This window comes from Trichophyton benhamiae (assembly GCF_000151125.1).
Source record: "Trichophyton benhamiae CBS 112371 chromosome Unknown contig01293.0, whole genome shotgun sequence".
In the NCBI taxonomy this organism is placed as follows: domain Eukaryota; kingdom Fungi; phylum Ascomycota; class Eurotiomycetes; order Onygenales; family Arthrodermataceae; genus Trichophyton; species Trichophyton benhamiae.
Genome location: NW_003315113.1, coordinates 906,496 through 924,296, shown reverse-complemented (window position 1 = coordinate 924,296; position 17,801 = coordinate 906,496). Strand labels below are relative to the sequence as shown.

At 49.5% G+C, this 17,801-nt stretch overlaps 6 protein-coding genes across 6 annotated transcripts; 4 read left to right on the top strand and 2 right to left on the bottom strand.

Annotated features, from left to right (window-relative positions):
• Window positions 1–2,376: 2,376 nt before the first annotated feature.
• Window positions 2,377–2,915, top strand: ARB_04293 (uncharacterized protein; the record flags this gene model as incomplete). The annotated part of the gene is made up of 2 exons (XM_003017367.1): window positions 2,377–2,616; window positions 2,805–2,915. The coding sequence occupies 2 exons, from the start codon at window positions 2,377–2,379 to the stop codon at window positions 2,913–2,915; spliced, it is 351 nt and encodes a 116-aa protein (XP_003017413.1).
• Window positions 2,916–2,986: 71 nt separating this feature from the next.
• ARB_04292 (uncharacterized protein) lies at window positions 2,987–4,071 on the bottom strand (the record flags this gene model as incomplete). Its single annotated transcript, XM_003017366.1, has 4 exons — window positions 2,987–3,347; window positions 3,424–3,578; window positions 3,668–3,873; window positions 3,954–4,071. 4 exons carry the CDS (start codon window positions 4,069–4,071, stop codon window positions 2,987–2,989), a joined length of 840 nt encoding a protein of 279 aa, XP_003017412.1.
• Window positions 4,072–5,007: 936 nt separating this feature from the next.
• ARB_04291 (uncharacterized protein) lies at window positions 5,008–6,853 on the top strand (the record flags this gene model as incomplete). The annotated part of the gene is made up of 6 exons (XM_003017365.1): window positions 5,008–5,032; window positions 5,199–5,371; window positions 5,472–5,540; window positions 5,730–6,078; window positions 6,164–6,655; window positions 6,720–6,853. The coding sequence occupies 6 exons, from the start codon at window positions 5,008–5,010 to the stop codon at window positions 6,851–6,853; spliced, it is 1,242 nt and encodes a 413-aa protein (XP_003017411.1).
• A 2,373-nt stretch (window positions 6,854–9,226) lies between these two features.
• Window positions 9,227–12,103, top strand: ARB_04290 (uncharacterized protein; the record flags this gene model as incomplete). The annotated part of the gene is made up of 6 exons (XM_003017364.1): window positions 9,227–9,293; window positions 9,363–9,460; window positions 9,542–9,648; window positions 9,704–10,906; window positions 10,962–11,143; window positions 11,205–12,103. The coding sequence occupies 6 exons, from the start codon at window positions 9,227–9,229 to the stop codon at window positions 12,101–12,103; spliced, it is 2,556 nt and encodes an 851-aa protein (XP_003017410.1).
• A 751-nt stretch (window positions 12,104–12,854) lies between these two features.
• ARB_04289 (sterol delta 5,6-desaturase, putative) lies at window positions 12,855–13,991 on the bottom strand (the record flags this gene model as incomplete). Its single annotated transcript, XM_003017363.1, has 2 exons — window positions 12,855–13,641; window positions 13,708–13,991. 2 exons carry the CDS (start codon window positions 13,989–13,991, stop codon window positions 12,855–12,857), a joined length of 1,071 nt encoding a protein of 356 aa, XP_003017409.1.
• A 1,536-nt stretch (window positions 13,992–15,527) lies between these two features.
• Window positions 15,528–17,522, top strand: ARB_04288 (vegetative incompatibility WD repeat protein, putative; the record flags this gene model as incomplete). The annotated part of the gene is made up of 5 exons (XM_003017362.1): window positions 15,528–15,589; window positions 15,646–15,974; window positions 16,049–16,587; window positions 16,672–17,344; window positions 17,416–17,522. The coding sequence occupies 5 exons, from the start codon at window positions 15,528–15,530 to the stop codon at window positions 17,520–17,522; spliced, it is 1,710 nt and encodes a 569-aa protein (XP_003017408.1).
• Between the last annotated feature and the right edge of the window lie 279 nt (window positions 17,523–17,801).

Below are 17,801 nucleotides of genomic sequence, written 5' to 3'. Positions count from 1 at the left end.
GTTGTGGGCAGTTTTTGGGTTGGCCAAGTGTAGAGTAGGACCGGTGGATGGGTGTGCAGCGGTTTGGTGATGGGAAAGCGTAAGAACGATAACTGCTTAAGGAGTTACACGGCCTGGGCAACAACTAGCTAACGGCCTTCGAGAGGCACGGACATGCAACGCCCTTGTTACACACCCCTTGGCCTCGTAAATGGCCTGTTGCATGGTATACGGTGAAGTCATACTTACTTAGCTGATGTGGTGACTGCGCCGTATAGGATGGCACAGACGTGGATACAGGGGTTATCCGGGGCGGGGAGGGAGAGCGAGGGACGGTTGAGCAGGAAGAGGGTCCTGGCGGGCCGTTCAAATAGCACAGCCAGCCTTGGGACCTGGCCTCGAAAAGGCAGATTTTACTGATGTATGTATATGATCCCAGGGTGCATCCACATAACCGCTGTACAGGTTATATCGAGGCGGATATATGCACGTCATGGGTTTCCCATTTTCCCGCTCCCCCTTTCCGGCATCACCAGCCCATCGTGACTTACACTGGGACACCGAGGAAAGGAAACCAAAAAAAAAAAAAAAAAAAAAAAAAGAGGGGTGGTGGAAAAGTCACAGCATTATCAGAGTATATAGACTAGGCAGGGTGAAAGACCCTCCGTAACTCCTGGCTTGGCCTCGGAGCTCCTCCTAGCCTTGTTCCCGTACCGGGGAGGACTGCATGTAGATGTTTCTCTCGATGTAAAAGACGAGGGCGAGTAAGCAGTTTTATCTCCTTTGTAAGTGAAGAAGGTAGCTATGTATGTTTAGACTTTCAATATCTCGACCACGAAGCTAAGTTGTTCCAACTATAGGCGCAGATCAAAGCCGTTGAGAGGACAGAAAGCAGGCGGCAAAACGGGGAGAGCAATCAGCTCAACAGATAGCTAATCCTTGCACGTTCTCGCAGAACAGCTCGGCTACTCGGAGACAAAGACGCACAATCCTAGCCTGATTTGGCACGTAGTATTTGAGAGTGCATGTAGCAGCGGCTGTGCTTTGCATTATTCCTCGAAATTATGTTCTACTTTGCTGGCTAGTTAAGTTTTTATGCAGTAAAATTAGTTAGTGGAGCGATTGGATCTATATCAAGCAAGGAGAGAAATATGTAGAATGGATAGTGTGGCTGTTGCACAAGGTCGTTAAGATCCTGGGTGTTAATAATAATAGGTAGTGTGATAGGGTAGGACCAACTATACCAGCTGCTCTAGAAGCCCAACTTATTATGCTCACCCCAACCGCAGAAATCACAGTTAAGCTTGCATATACTTAAGAATACTGCGTATGAAAACAGAACATTATTGTATCGTAAAGAGTAGCTAACCCCTGAGGCCCGACTGATAAGTTTATAGGTTAATCTCGGGGTTGGGTGGTTGCTCTTTGGCGAATCTAATTTCAGCCTCAAAGAGGCGGCGTCTGTTGCAACAAACAAAGCTCGTAGGCCCAGGGAGAAATCAATCAATCTCTACGTTGATGGGAAAGCAATGCAGGGAGCCGAGTCCATGCTCCCATGACGACTGACTGTTCCTGTCCTATCCAACCCTGGGAGGCCGTACAGAGAGCTGATCCTGGCCCCTTTTACGCTGTCCCGCCCCGTGTAAGCTCAAAAAAGTCGAACAGTTTTAAACGCAGTGACAACCCCCCCTTTCACGTGAATTGATGACTAATAAATGTGTCATCACCAACAACCGATAGAGAGAGAGAAAGACAGCGGGAGTTCCAGTTGAGAGCCGTTGGTTAGGGCTGAGAGAGCGAGAGAGAGGAGAGAGGAGAGAGAGGAGGGAGAAGAGAGAGGAGTGCAGATGTCTGTCTATCTTGGAAAGGAGCTGGAAAGGGAGGGAGACAAGAAGGGAGGATTGAAGGCAAGAGAGAGATAAGGGGAAACTTATGACTTCATCTCCTGGCCGGCCAAGCGAGCACTAAATCGGCTGTCGGTGGACATGCTGTGTATTAATAATACGGGCGAGCAGCACTGGACAAGGGGATGGGAGCTCTGCACCTGCAAGCAAACAGGGAACCGGCCAGCCAGCCAGACAGACAGGCATCGACTCCGGAGTTGACGACCGCTTGTTTGGCCGTTGAGCGCAGGCAAAAGAGTGGCCACAGAAGGAGGAGGCAAGAGAGAGGAAGAAGAAGAGGAAGAAGAAGGTCTATCAGGCGGTGTTGATTGTACCTTCAACTATAGTACGCAGTCGAGTACGGAGTACGGGGCCCTGGTACAAGAAGAAAAGAAGAACAAGCACGCCCACCAGCTAAACTAACTAACTTAAACCCCCGGTGGATACGCGATCCTGTGACTTCCGACAGCTTATCCTTGGTCCAGGTGAAAATTGCAATTGGTCACCCGACAATATGCAGTCCCAGCACACGATATACTCTTTGAAACCAGGTAGTTCAAAGAGTCGAGATGGTCGGAGAAAGGAAGAAGGTGAAGGAGATGACGATGACGATGAGATGGCCAATCTTTCATCCTCATCCTTCTTTCTTTTTCGGCTATTCGTTTCTTTTTGTTTTACTTTTTTTGTGTCGTTCTATCTCTATCGTGGCGCGAGATGGGACGATGACGATGACGATGGACAGGGAGAGGAGGGAGTGAGTGAGAGTGAGAGACGGGGGTTCTCAAGGCCAATTGACCATCCATGCCATCCATGCCCTGGGCCAAAGGGTCGGTTGTCCTGCTTTTTTTTTTTTGACTCCCTCTTTCATCTTCTTATCTTTCCCCCCTGTCCCTATGGCCGCAACCTAAGTGCAGGATCACCCCCCATTAGGTAGTTAGTTAGCAAGGAGACGATGAAGCCGAACCCGAAGCAGGAAAAAAAAAGAAGAAGAAGAAGAAGAAGAAGAAGAAGAGGAGGTACACTATTAAGAGAGAAGAGGGAGAAGCTGGATAACGGAAAGAAACCTCCTGGGTTATACTTCATCGTTTATTTCCACTACAACCACAGCCCAGGATCTCCATTCCTCAAGCTTCTCTCGTGACTGCTTCTTCTCCCTTTTCTTTTGCTCTTCTCCTTGTAAATTGGAAAAGCGACAAAGCTGAGGGACGGGAGAGTGATGGAGATGCATGATTAAGGGGAACGGACAATGTAGCTAGAGCACGCGGTAACTGCCTGCCCTGAAAACCAGAAACCAGGGGACTGCTGAGACGCAGGACGAAGACGATGGCAAGTTGCAGATAGAACCCGTAGGGCTTCCCGTAGACATGGATGATGGATGATGGGTTGATCGGGGAGGGAGCTGCATCGTCTCCTCCGCCCTCCGACGCCTGGTGGCAGCTCTGCCTGGCGTCTGTCTGGCACGCGGGCTTGCTTTTGCGAGCAAGCCTACGGAGTACTTTTTAAAAAAAGTAGGTCGAGCAAGCAGCAAAGTAAATAATAAGTAGTTAGTAGGGAGACTGACTGGCGATGGATGGGGGTGGGAGAGACGGTCACTTTTTCCCCCTTCTTCTTCTTAACCAGCTCCCTTTCCCCCTTCTTTTCTTCTTCTTCTTCTTCTTCTTCTTCTTCTTCGTCTTGCATCTTCGTCTTGTCTCCGCCGTCCGTCTGCTGTCTCCCCTGCTTTCTGCTTCAATCTCTCTTACCACACGAGCGTCTTGTTGGGCGCAAGGTTAAAATAACTAGTCTGAGTAGTTAAATAAGCTTGCCGGGTTGAGCAGTTCTTCTTGGGAGAGACAGAGAGAGAGAGAGAGTGAGAGAGGGAGAGAGAGACCTGGCAAGCTTCGACCTTCAGCTTCTTCGTCGTCTTCTATATCCGTCCATCGTCCGTCTCTTTTCTCTGCCGTCACTGCATCATCTTCGTCTGCCGTCTTCGGCCGTCGTTCGTCTGTCCCATCGTCAGCATCGTCCTCAGCTGTACCGCCCGTCCACAGAGCTCACCCACTCACCGGCCCTCCTCCTTCACTGTAGGTCTCCCCTTTCTCCTCTGCCTGCCTGTTCTTTGCTGCAGCTCATCCTTTTCTGTCTGCTGCACCCTTTCCGTCCGCTCTCTGTGTCTGCTGTCTGTCTGTCTGCTGTCCACCTGCTGTCCATCTGTGTCTGCCTGCTTCATCTTAAGCTTGGTGGAGCCTGCCAGGAAACTCTCTGCTGCCGCTGCCGCTGTGCCTCTGCCCTCTGCTGCTGCCCTCTGCTGCCCTCTCCCTCTCCCTCTCCCTCTCCCTCTCCCTCTCCCTCTCCCTCTCTCTACCTAACCTAACTAGCCTAAGGGAAAAACCCGCCCGTCTTGTCTTCCTCCCTCCCTCCCTCCTGCCTGCCTGCCTGCCTGCTTTGCTTCTTCCCCCCCCAAGAAAAAAAAAATCCCCGCCGCCCGCCTGTCGTCGTCCTCTGCCCTCCTCCTCTTTTCCTGCACGCAGCACGCCCGCCTTGTGTTCCTCTCCCTCCATTCCCTCCCCTTTCCCTTACATTACCATAACAAAAACTGCTTATTTATTCACCTGGCCTGCCCTCTTCACTTCCTCTTCCTCTGTGTATTTATTTCTTCCCTCCCTCCCTCTTCCTCCCTCTCTTTTCTTTCTTTTCTCTCGCCCACCTCCATCTCCTGCTTCTTCTTCTTCTTCTGCTTCTGCCCTCCCTCGACCGTACCGCAAGACGATCGAGAGCCTCCCCAAGGCCAGTAAGAACAAGGTACTTAGCAGACACACGGGAAAGGGACCGTTGAGATCGTTGCCCAGCCGAAAAAAAAAGGCTCTCTCTCTCTCTTTCTTTTCTTTTCCTTGCTTCGGCCTGGTCTCGCTAATCTTTGTTGTGGTGGTGCCCTTTCTTCTCTTCCTCCCAGCAGACCTCTCGAAACTCCTCAATTTCGCAGTACCACGCGATAGTTATCCCAGGTTCCCCCGTTTCCTCAACTCCCACGCCAGAGCGCCTCGTTTCGTCGAGAAAGAAAGGACCAAAAAAAAAGGAACTTCCCGCTGTCAAACAGCTCGATAAAACCGGCCAGCTCTTCCGTGTTGGCTTTTTGCAAGACAACATGTCACAGAATAGGCCTGGGATGTTTTCCAGCCTGCGTATGGGTGGTAAGTCGCTTGCTCTCCCTTCGCTGCCCTTTACCCCTCCCACCTCGAAACCCTCCCTCACTTCGCCCTTGACAGCGATATCTCCTCCCCGGCCAGAGAGCTCCCCGGTTGGACTCGCAGGAGCTGGCGGCTGGCTCGAATGACTGACTGACTGACTGGTCTGCAGAGGTGATCCGCGAGAAGGTCCAGGACGGCGTTACTGGCGAGACTCGTGATATGCAGTACACCCAGTGCAAGATCGTGGGCAATGGCTCCTTTGGCATTGTCTTCCAGACCAAGCTGTCTCCCGGAGGCGAAGATGCTGCCATCAAACGCGTCCTTCAGGACAAACGCTTCAAGGTGAGTGAGCCATGGCAGCAAGAGTAATTTGGCGTCCAAAATACAGGGCCGTAAAAAGCTGACCTTTTCTTCTTTTGCGTGTTAGAATCGTGAGCTCCAGATCATGCGCATAGTCCGTCACCCAAACATTGTCGAGCTCAAGGCGTTTTACTACTCCAACGGTGATAGAGTAAGTCGTTTCTCCGTCGTTTCTTGCATTGTGGTCGTGTCTTGTGCGTGCGTGTGTGTCTGGTGAAGTGGGAGAAGTGGAAAGTGGGAGAAGGTGTTGTTGTTGACGACTGACGACGTCGACGACAACAACAACTACGACGACATTGAGCCTCTTTGCTGACCCGACGACTTTTTTCTCTTTAAATAGAAGGACGAGGTCTACCTCAACTTGGTGCTTGAATACGTCCCAGAGACCGTCTACCGTGCTTCGCGGTACTTCAACAAGCTCAAGACTACCATGCCACTCCTCGAGGTGAAGCTGTACACATACCAGTTGTTCCGCTCTCTCGCCTACATCCATTCCCAGGGCATCTGCCACCGTGACATCAAACCCCAGAACCTCCTCCTTGACCCCAGCACCGGCATTCTCAAGCTCTGCGACTTTGGCAGTGCTAAGATCCTCGTCGCCAACGAGCCCAACGTCTCCTACATCTGCTCCCGCTACTACCGCGCCCCTGAGCTGATATTCGGTGCCACCAACTATACCACCAAGATCGGTATGTCCCTTACCTCTCTCCCCAACACCGAACAATAACAAAATAAAATAAAATAAATACACAAGTCTTGCTAATATCTGTGCAGATGTCTGGTCCACCGGATGCGTCATGGGAGAACTCATGCTCGGCCAGCCACTTTTCCAGGGAGAGTCTGGCATCGACCAGCTGGTTGAGATCATCAAGATTCTGGGAACTCCCACTCGCGAGCAGATCCGCACCATGAACCCCAACTACATGGAGCACAAGTTCCCCCAGATCAAGCCTCACCCATTCAACAAGGTACCATCCCGGCGTCCTTACTTTCTTTTTTTTTTTTTTTTTTTTTTACCCCTTTTCTTCGACCTGTGTATGCTGATTTGTTCGTCCTATCAGGTCTTCCGCAAGGCCTCCCACGAGGCAATTGACTTGATCACTGCTCTTCTCGAGTACACTCCCACCCAGCGTCTTTCCTCCATTGAGGCTCTTTGCCATCCATTCTTTGATGAGCTCCGTGAGCCAAACGTTCGTCTTCCAGACTCGCGTCATCCAAATGCTCCTCCCCGTGATATGCCCAAGCTTTTCAACTTCACCCGCCATGGTACGTCTCAATGCTTGCTACCTTGCTCTATATTGGTTCCATTACTGACTTGTTCCCATTGCAGAGCTCTCTATTGCTCCCAATATGAACCACCGTCTCATTCCACCACACGCCAGAGCAGAGCTTGTTGCGCAGGGTCTTGATATCGACAACTTTACTCCTCTCAAGAAAGAGGATATGATGGCCCGCCTTGATTGATCCAGGCACTCATATCCCGGCTTTAACGTCTTGAACGATGATACATGTCCTTGAAGTGGTTTTTCTATGCACGGGCTCACGAACGATCCATTTCCCGTCGGTCCGTCTATCAAACCCACCAAATCAGTCTATTTCCCATCTCGTCCGACTTCGTGATATGCCCCTCCCCACATTTCCAAAACCCCTCCCCCCCTCTCTCCTCACCCTCAGCGTTTTCACGTCGATCCGCCCACCACTGTTAAGCCCTTTCTATTGCTCGAGGATTCGTTAAGCATCATATATCATAGCAACATATCTTAGATCTGGTCCGGTCTGGCCTTCTTGTGTCTCGATCCGGGGTATGACGACGCGATGCATCTATTACCACAAAAACCACAAAAAACCCGAAAAAAAAAAATATCTCACGCACTCACACACCTCGGTGCCATCACCACACACGATCGGATGGGTACCAAACCAACCACGTACCAATTACCACTTGATGAATCATGACTCCATTGAACAGAGATGAAAATAGGCGAATAGGGGAGAAAGAGGTCCAAAAAAAAACTAGGTGGGATTAGGAGGAAATGGTTTCTGTGAATAACCTCGAGAGCTTACAGGTGAAAGGAAAGGCACACATACCACGCACACATATTACCCCCTTGCACTCATCAAGGTCGATTCCCTCTGTATCTACATACACGAGGCTTTCCTTTTCTACGTCTTCTTATGTTGCTACGGTGCTGTGTTGCTCCCGTGTCCTTGCTCTTTGCGGGGAGGATTTGCTTGCATGATACCACTTGATTTTACCTTCTTTTTTCTTCTATTTCTTCTTCTTTCCGGCACTTCAGATTCCCTCTTTTCCCTTGATGTCCTTTTTTCTTTCTTCTCTTTCATGTTTATTTGCTTATGAGGACGGATGCAGGTTTGCTCTTTTTATCTTTTATTCCACATGTGTTGCTTGCTGGTTTTTTTTTTTTTTTACTCCCCTTTTCTTTCCCTCTTATTTTTTCCCACCGTCCTCTCTCAAGACTCCTTCGCCTTCGGTCCGACACAACCATGGCATGACATTCTGATTGACGTGGGACCACCCCTCACCCGACTGGCTTCAGTTCGGACTCGGATCAAAGTGTGAGAGCGGGAGTAGGAGTGGGAATAGGGACATGGCTTAGGAAATAGGATTACGGATAGGGATAGTTAGAGAGATACGCTCATACCCTCGCGCAGCCAAGCAGATCCAACCTTCACACTGCGAGATAGGCGAGAATTTTCTACTACTATTTCTTCTTCTTACGATTCTTCTCTTCTCTTTGTCTTCTCGTCTTTATTTACGCCCTTTCCTTTCCCCACTCCCTACTTCTCATACTTTCTCCTCCTTCATGTTCCGTTTTCTTCCATACAGACATGGGTATCACCAAGGCAAGCAAGGAGACAACCGAAGACGGGCCTCCTGAACGAATAGCCATATTTACAAATGTCATGGGGTGGCACGGCATTTACTTGATATTGATACATGCAACGGCGGCGGAGGTGGAAGGAAGTCAATAGAGCGCTGATGTATGGAGAGGAGTCCCAGGCGACACACGGCGTGTGGGAGCGACCAGTGATGCAATAGAGAACAGAAATATGAATATGACATGAATATGAATACGAGCATACCTACCTGAGAATGACAATTTGGATGTATTCAGTTGGGCAATCATCTTGCTGGCGATGACACTAAGTTCCACATTTCTAGGTGATTATACGTAGACCAAAGACTGTAGCCATTACTTGTACCACCAGCATCAGAGATGTCCCCGTTTATCATCTACTGTGTCATCTACTGTGCTCTTGTGTTCTCTTTGCTGTTCAATGCCTGTCTGTCTATGTAGAATGGATGGCCACACAAATAGAATCCCATCCATCCATGTGAAGATTGCCATCCACGTGACTGCTGGAAAAAAGTAGCAGCGAAAGCCTGCTGGGACCTAACTTCCTGCACCTCTGCTGTAAATAGTTTGTTTGATTCACTATCATTACTTGTTCCCTCCTATCGCCCTTCACAAGGGATACTGCCAGCTTCACAGGAGCCAGACGTGAGAATCCAGCCCATTTACCAGACCATAGGTGCTGGTCTGTTGCTCATCTTGAGCTATTAAATCATTCTGGTGCCCTGTTGGCTTATTTCCCAGGACGTGTCGAATTCGCTCCCCGTCAAACACCGAGCTCCCCCGTCGAGATTGCGCGCACTCTGAGATAGAATTGAGTAGGGTATCGTGTTGACTATCTTCCGTATCACGCATTAATGCTTTAGACTGCTCCGTTTAGAAGAGAGGTGCTTAGAAACGGAGAAAACCCTGGTGCGCAGAGCTAGCTAGAGAGCTTCTTGGAGCTACGCGCGAAGTCACGATGGTGGAAAATGAACAGCGCAAACAGGGACATGGAGGAGGGTATAGTAGGAAGAGAAGATATAGAGGTTTGTTGTTGGCATCTTCGAGGTGCGGGTCCTTTTTGTGTTGGAAGTGTTGCTAACTCATACATATAGATGATGAGGGTGGTGATCGGTATCGACACCAGCGCAGAAGATACGAAGAGCCAATTGCTGCGATCGTTAGGAGACAGCTATTGAACGTTGCAGAACCAGTAAGCTAGACAAATGACTTCGGAACCTTGCATGTGGCTGGCTTTATCTAACGGATTCATCATTTCATTGTGGAATTTTAGACTTCGAGACGTCCCGAAGATGATATCCCCAAAATCGCGAGCATGATTGCAGAGAATTATTCGGATGAGTCAATGAAGGTGGCCTTTGAAGACCTGGTTCTGCAGATGTAAGTGGTACAGCACTCCAATGGGTCTCGGAACTAAGCTAACAGCCCATCATAGGATCCTCGAACAACCGTTGAAAATACCTTTTATCGCTGCGGTTATCCTCGTACTTAACACCCTTAAACCAGAAGCCACTGCCCCAATTATCTCCAATATTGGAGAACAAGCTGCTCTGTACGTGGGACAGGGCCATTGGCGAAATGCCAAGCTTATGCTGCGGTTCCTGGGATGTTTGCAGGGCCTGTTCGAAGGCGATGGTATATTCCCGGTGCTGGAGGAGCTATTTTCGCGTGCTGTTGACCTCCAGACTGGCTCGTCCGAAGATTCTCTTGGATTAGAGCTTGTCAGCGTCATTCTCTACACCATTCCTTACGTCATGGCCTCATCTGCCACCGGATTCGAGTCTCAAGCCTCCGCTCTACTAGAAAAGACGGATATCATTGCCTCAACCCCCCATACCCTTGAAGCAATTGTCGACCCTTTCCCTAAGAAACAAGGCGAAGATGAAGGCGGCAGGTTAAGTTCCTTAGGCCTGCTTCAGAAACAGCTGCAAGGCGAAGCTGCCCAGTCGTGGAAACTTACCTGTATTCCGAGGCCATGGAAAGAACCGCTCACCCAAAAGGAGCCAAAGGAAGATGGGGACGGGGAAGAGAAAAAGGAAAATGAAGAAACTCCCAAGACCGCTACCAAGCATGCTTTTCCAACAATTGCGGTCCCTAACCCGGTCAAGACTGGGCCTAGGGCTATTTTCCCTGAGATCTATTTCTCCGTCTATACTCATCAAGACATTGATACAGTTCCTCCGACATCCGATATTGCATCGTCATTGGTTCGTGACGCATTGGTCGACACTATCAATGTTCTTGACTTCAACCGAAATGCAACGGCCAAATTCCTGATCGATGTGGACTGCTACTTTGCACCAGATACCTTTGTTAAACGAGCTGTTCCTTTAGACCAACTGCGTGACTCTCCATCTCCTCAGAAATCAACCTGGAAACCAGAAGATGTTGCTGTTGACGCTGCCTTTTCTCAGCTCCTGCGGTTGCCATTCCCGGAGCATAAACTGGTATATTACCATTCAGTGCTTACGGAATCCTGCAAGATCGCTCCTGCCGCAGTCGCTCCTAGTTTGGGGCGTGCAATTCGATTCGTATACCGAAATATTGATAAGCTGGACCTTTCACTTGCTTATAGATTCTTGGATTGGTTCTCCCACCACCTGAGCAACTTCGGTTTCACATGGAAGTGGACTGAATGGTAAGGTCGCCAAAAGAGAGATAAATAAACCCAGCTGCTAATAACGTTTTTACAGGGTTGCCGACCTTGAGTTACCAGACGTCCACCCCAAGAAGGCATTTATCATTGGAGCCATAGACAAGGAGATTCGACTGAGCTTTGCACAGAGAATAAAAGGAACCCTTCCAGAGCCTTACCATGAGCTAATCACTGAAGGCAAAGAGAAGGACACGCCGGACTTCAAATTTTCCCAGGAGAGTACGTTTAAGTTTAATACTGTGAAACTGATGGAAGAAAACAAGCGCTGACTTAAGGATAGCAACTCCGTATTCAAAGGAGGGACAAGAATTGATGAAACTCATCCGCCAGAAGTCGTCAGATGAAGAAATCGAAGCTGTCATTACTTCAATCGAAGAACAAGCCAAAACTCACGGGCTGACTGATCCTCTTATTGCTTCTACTGACGTCTATATGACTTCCATTTGCTACGTGGGATCCAAATCTCTCTCACACTTCCTCTCCTGCATCGAGCGCTGCAAGGACCGACTTCTCGCCATCGGTCCAAAGTCTGATGCTGCACGCCGTCAAATAATCAACTCAGTCATGGAATACTGGGTCGACCAACCCGGAATCGGCATCAACATCATCGACAAGCTATTGAATTATACCATTCTCACTCCTCTCTCTGTCCTCGAATGGGCCCTAGTTGACAACCTCGCCGCGGGTTCAACGTTGGCAAAACCACATATTTTCGAAATGATATCTGCCACTATGCGGAAGGTGACAAACCGAATGCGCCAGATTGTGGCAGCCAGAACTCAGCCAACGCTATATGAACCGCAGCTCAGCATTCTAGATGAAACGCTCAAGAAAGAGAAGGCGGATATGCTTTCTATGTTCCAGCTGATCGAAGATACACTAGTCCCCGTAGCTGGTGGCTATAGTGATGGCATGATGGAGCGGACGGAGGACGACTCACTCCAGCCTGAAAATGTGATGATCCAGCAGTGGGGAAGCAGATGGTTGAACGTCTTTAGACGCAAGGTTGCAGTTGAGAGAGCGTTTATTGATGAGGCAATGACCTCCGCTCCGGCTCTTGGAACCATGGCTCCTCCTGCACCACCGCTGGGAATTGACGAGAAAACCGAGGAAAGCAAGACACTCGAGGAACCGGCTATGGATGTCGAAGAAATGCACGACACTGCAGAGATTGACTAGGCTAGACCATGGCCTTTTCTCACTCATTCATACCCCTATCTAACCGCTGCTTTCCATGCTCTGTATCTTGATGTGTACTTTATGTTCTCTTTCTGGTTCACTTTCACTTGATTTTCAATCCTTCCAATGTTTGAGTTCAGGTTATGTGTTAATATTCAGGTTCTAGCTCAATGTACTAAGTTTTAGTCAATTAAATTTTGAATGTTTTTATAGACCTAAGAGTGTATATTAACTAAGGTCTGGACAACTCTATCAAAAGCTGACCAGTAAAGCCTGGGAAGCGAAATATTAGTATCACAATTATTGACCGAAAATCTCCACCGATTTATAATATTTCTCTTCTAGACTCTTCAGTGGTCTCTGTGCCATGGGTAACGTGGGGGGCATAAGAAATAGGGATTTGTACTTTGTGCAGGGTGAAAATAAGGTGACATTGAAAGAAGACAGATATATCAACAAATCAGTTGATAGACGTGGAAATTCAACAATTAGAAACGTAAGTAGGCTGGGTGCAATGGGGGGGGGGGGGGGGGGGGGGCACGAAAAGTAGCATATATGCAGAGCTCCCAAAGCGTGGGAGCGTGGGAGCGTGGGGGCATATTTACTCGTTAGTTATTAGCCAATAAATGCAAAATTGAAACGGTAGACCAAAAAAAAAATTGACTATGATATCTGACCGGCAGACGCAGTCAGTTCGGGTAGAAGGATAGAATGGAGAAGAAGCAGACGGCAGAGACAGTTGAGTCCGAACTCAAATGTTCTTCTTGGCCTCAGTGCCTTCGTACGTGCGATCATCGCAGCCTTCGACTTCTTTGACCATCTTTTCCATCTCCTTAGCCTGTCGATTCCATTCGGCTTGTCCCATCTTGGTCTCGCGACGGAATAGTTCGTCATTGGGCTTACGGTAGCTTTTACCTAGTCTATCCCAGAGGGTAGTGAACTGGCCGTAATTGTAATTGAAGTAAAGATGGTGCATGGTGTGGCATGCTGCACCATTGATAATGGGACTGTTGGCCACATATTCGCCATCGTGGATCATGACGGTCCAAATATTGATAGCGACGAAGAGCAGGACATAGGCAAACTTCTGGAGCGGAAAGATGAATGGGAAGATATGGTATGGGAGGCCCTGGCTCCATCCATCTAAGGGGTGGAAGGCGTGGCTTGCATAGGGAGTGGGCATGATCCATTTATGATGTGGTTTGTGGATATTCTTGTAGACGAGAGGGTGATGCAGGCCACGGTGAATCCAGTAAATGCAGAAGTCGGTAAAAAGGAGGAAAAGCGGGAACTGCAAGATATTGTACATGGGGAAGGGAGCCTCTTCAATGGTGTCGTATATCTTGGAGTAGCCCTTGACCTCGGTGAGAAAGATGGGAGCTGTAAGGAGGGCCATGACAGGCATTGAACTCATGGCCTGGCCGATTTCAAGAGATATTTGGTTCTTGAGGTACTTTGGATGGTTGAAGGCGGTTTTATCGAAAACGAAAACATAGGAAAGCGAGGCAACAGTGAAGTAGAGTACTAAACCAAAGACCCTGTGGTTGAAATTAGATACATAGTTGATTGGGAGGCATAGAGTAACTACACTGGAGAACACTCACCATGTAATCAAGAAAAGACTGAGGACTTGACGGAAGCCGTTATCTCGAGGCAGAGACGACTGGTAGGCATACTCGAATGGCTCCAAAGAGAAATACTTGGTAGCAGGAGTGTAGACAAAGCCATTGCCGATCCCGTTGACTTGTGCGATGGTTGAGGCAGTGGTCGAGTTGACGCCGTTAAAAACGTTGGAGATGATATCACTGGACGGCGCAGAAAGAGGCAGCGCACAGGCATACAAGTAGTCGAACACGAGTGTATCGAAGACTTCTAAAACGATATCCATGGCGGGCGCCGTGTGTGTATCTGCTTGCCTGTTACCAATTGGGCGCTGCTGATATCTGATTGATAGATAGTCACTAAGGCCAAGCTTAAAAAAAAAAAAAGTTTCTCGAAGTTTGAGCTTGTTGACTGGTGCGTCGACGAAAAGCTGGCCTGAAAAAGCAATGCGCCGAGGTATCAGCGAGCGTCGCCCTGAGCTCAGGTAGGGAGAGGAGGGATGGACGGAAGTTGAGGAGGAATCTGAGGATCGCAGATATCGACGACGTCGCAGTCGACGGGAGGATTTGAAATCGCGAGGGAAAAAGGGCGCCGAATAAAGAAAGTGACTAACCCGAAAAAGCAACCCCATCTGGATCAGATAAAGAACTGCTTAGTAAGACAAACAGAAAACCCCGCTAGTCCCAATTGAGTTCCTTATTCAGCATGGTCTGTGCTCTATGACTAAGCCGGGTGGCTGGTTATCTAAGCGATGATTTATGCATGTACAACTGTCTTGGCACTTCCAAAAACAGGCAGAACAGGAGCATAAGATGGACTGAAAGGGACGAGGAAACTGGATAAATAGACGCAGCAACGCCTAATCTGACGACCTCAGCGACTTCAGCGTCGAAAACTACGCAGAAAACAGCTCGGACAAGCGAACGGAGAAGACGAGGCAAACGTCAGGAGAAGCAGAGCGAGGTTTTGGGCCTGAAACCCCAGAAGCATCTCCCAAGCATCCACTAGGAAACTTTCTTCTTTTCTTCTTCCTCGCTCTTCATCCTTCTTCAACTTCTTCTCCCTTCAACCTTCAAACTCGCCCAATTCAAGCCAACCTCCCTGCGATCACCCACCACGCCGGCAGCTCTTGGGCTTCAACTCTCTATCCTGACCGAGTTCGCCTTTACTTCTCCTCCTCCTCTTTCGTTTGCCTTTCTTTTTCAACCCTTTTGCTGTGGCTGCTGCGGTTGTTGCCGCCGTCACCGTTCAATTTGGCGCAATCGCATCACCAAAAAAGCAACACCCACCACGCCCGTTTCTCTCGCTGACTTCGGCTCGAGGTTCTCCCAAAGCCTGAACACGCGATTGTTCTCCCGGTATATACAGCTCCCCTAGCTTTCCCCTTTGCCCTGTTGGTCTCTTGTTGCGCCAGACTTCAGCCTCATCCCCCTGTCGCCAAAAAGTCCGTGCGGGTCCATAACAAAACGACCAGTTTGGGTTATATAAATTAATATATATTGCAAAAAGTACAACGCTGACGCTCTTGTTCCCGCTTTCCCAGGGCGCTGTTCGCTTCCTTCTTCTCCCATTAACCACGCTTCGGCTTCACGAGATACACGAAACAGCAGCACCGCCGCCATGTATGGGTCTCATCGAGCCATGGTCACCGCGCCGCCAAACACGCGCCTGACCGAGCTGCTCGACCAGCTACGACAAGAGTTCGATAACCAGTCGCGCAGCACCGGCGAGTTCGAACATCAGCGTATGATTCCCCTCCCGTTTTTGCGATGTACAATACCTAGTCTGACTGACATTTGTAGTGACCGGCCAGCTCCAGGAGATGGAGATGATCCGGCAAAAGGTCTACCAGTTGGAGCAGGCTCAGCTCAAGATGAAACAAGAGTACGTCCTCTTTTTATTTCTACCGGCACAATGCTATCTCTAACATGCTGTACTAGCTACGAGGCTGAAATACGCACACTACGCATGGAGCTCGAATCTCGCGGTATCCACGTTCCCCCATCTCACGTCGGCGGTCCACCACCACACGGAGGCCCCTCCCAGGCACCCCCTCCAGCCCTTGGACACGGCCCCAGCAACCTCTTCGGAGGCATTATGGCTAACCAGGGCGGCGGTGCGCCAGCTCTTGCTCCCCCACCTCCGCCGCAAGACCAGCAACAGGGCGCTCAACACTCACTACAGAATCCTCCCAACGCCCAGGGACCTCCACAACCTCCTCAAGGCGCCTTTGGCGGTTACCAGCAGGGTTCTGCCGTTAATGGCTCAGGTATGTCACCAGAAATGCCTTGTCGTACACAGACGTACATGTACACTGTGTATTAACCATACTCTTCTAATTAGCATTTGGTCCTCCAGCTCCTACTGCCTCTCCAGGTCCCGGAAAAGGCCGTAATGCCCGTGCTCCAGCCGGCCCTGCAACCCCCCAGCAAAGCCAGCAGATGGCCTTCTCTGATGCTCGCCCATCCCCCCAGATGCCCCTCCAGACCGCTGCAAACCCACAGGGAGGGCCCCCTTACCGCACTGTTGGTAATACTCTTGCAGAGCTCGACCCAGATAAGCTCCCACCCAGCCAGAAGAAGGAAAGCAGCGACTGGTACGCTGTCTTTAATCCGGACATTCCTCGTGTCCTGGATGTCGACCTGGTTCACAACCTTATCCACGACAGTGTTGTGTGCTGTGTCCGCTTCAGTGCCGATGGTAAGCACGTAGCCACTGGATGTAACCGCTCTGCACAGATTTTCGAAGTGAGCACTGGCTTGCTAGTTAGCACTCTCCAGGATGACTCCGTTGATAAGGACGGTGACCTCTACATTCGAAGCGTCTGTTTCAGCCCTGATGGCAGATACCTTGCTACTGGTGCTGAAGATAAGCAGATTAGGGTAGGTTCTCATGCTTTCCGCCTCTGTTTCATTGTTAACAATATATAATTGTACCAAATTTCTTTGGCTAACTGTCTCCACTAGGTCTGGGATATTGCTAGCCGCACAATCAAGAACATCTTCTCTGGGCACGAGCAAGATATCTACTCCCTTGATTTTGCCCGAAATGGCCGTTATATCGCCTCAGGAAGTGGCGATAAGACCGTCCGTCTCTGGGATATCGTTGATGGCAAGCAGGAACTCATCCTCAGCATCGAGGACGGCGTCACCACCGTTGCCATCTCCCCAGACGGTCGCTATGTGGCTGCTGGGTCTCTTGATAAGAGCGTCCGTGTCTGGGATACCACCACTGGATACCTTGTTGAGCGTCTTGAGAGCCCTGATGGCCATAGAGACAGTGTTTACAGTGTTGCTTTTGCACCAAATGGCAGAGACCTTGTTAGCGGCAGTTTGGACAAGACTATCAAGATGTGGGAGCTCACACCCCCAAGAGGAATGGTACCCGGAACAGGACCAAAGGGAGGAAAGTGTGTACGCACTTTCGAAGGACACAAGGTATGCCAACCCCGGAGCGATCGCCATATTATCTTGGACGTGTTTTCCTGGCTAACCATCTATTTACAGGACTTTGTGCTTAGTGTCTGTCTGACACCTGACGGTCACTGGGTGATGAGCGGTTCGAAAGATAGAGGTGTTCAATTCTGGGATCCTGCTACAGGCCACGCTCAGATGATGCTTCAGGGTCACAAAAACTCGGGTATGTCCTCCTGCCATTCCTCTAACATGTTTCGTGCTCTAGATTATGACTGACCTATTTACTACTTATAGTTATCTCTGTTGCCCCGAGCCCAACTGGCCAGCTATTCGCAACTGGAAGTGGAGACATGCGTGCCAGAATCTGGAGGTTAGTACAAATCCCCGTTATCCCTTATTAAATTCGGTCAGTAACCCTTCGCTAACCATTGTTATACTTAGCTACTCGACATGGAACCGCCGATAAATCTATTGTCACTCACATCCCCATCCAGCTTCTTTTCACACCGCCACTCCTTAGCAATGCTTTTAACTACTTACATCTTTAGAAATAATGGCGCAATTTTACTTCCTCTTCCCTGTTCCTTCTTGCCTGTCAGCTTATTGTGTTTTTCGCCCACATTTCTACCAGTCTCGTTCTGTTTGTGTGCTTATCAATGTGCCTCAACGACAAACGGAAA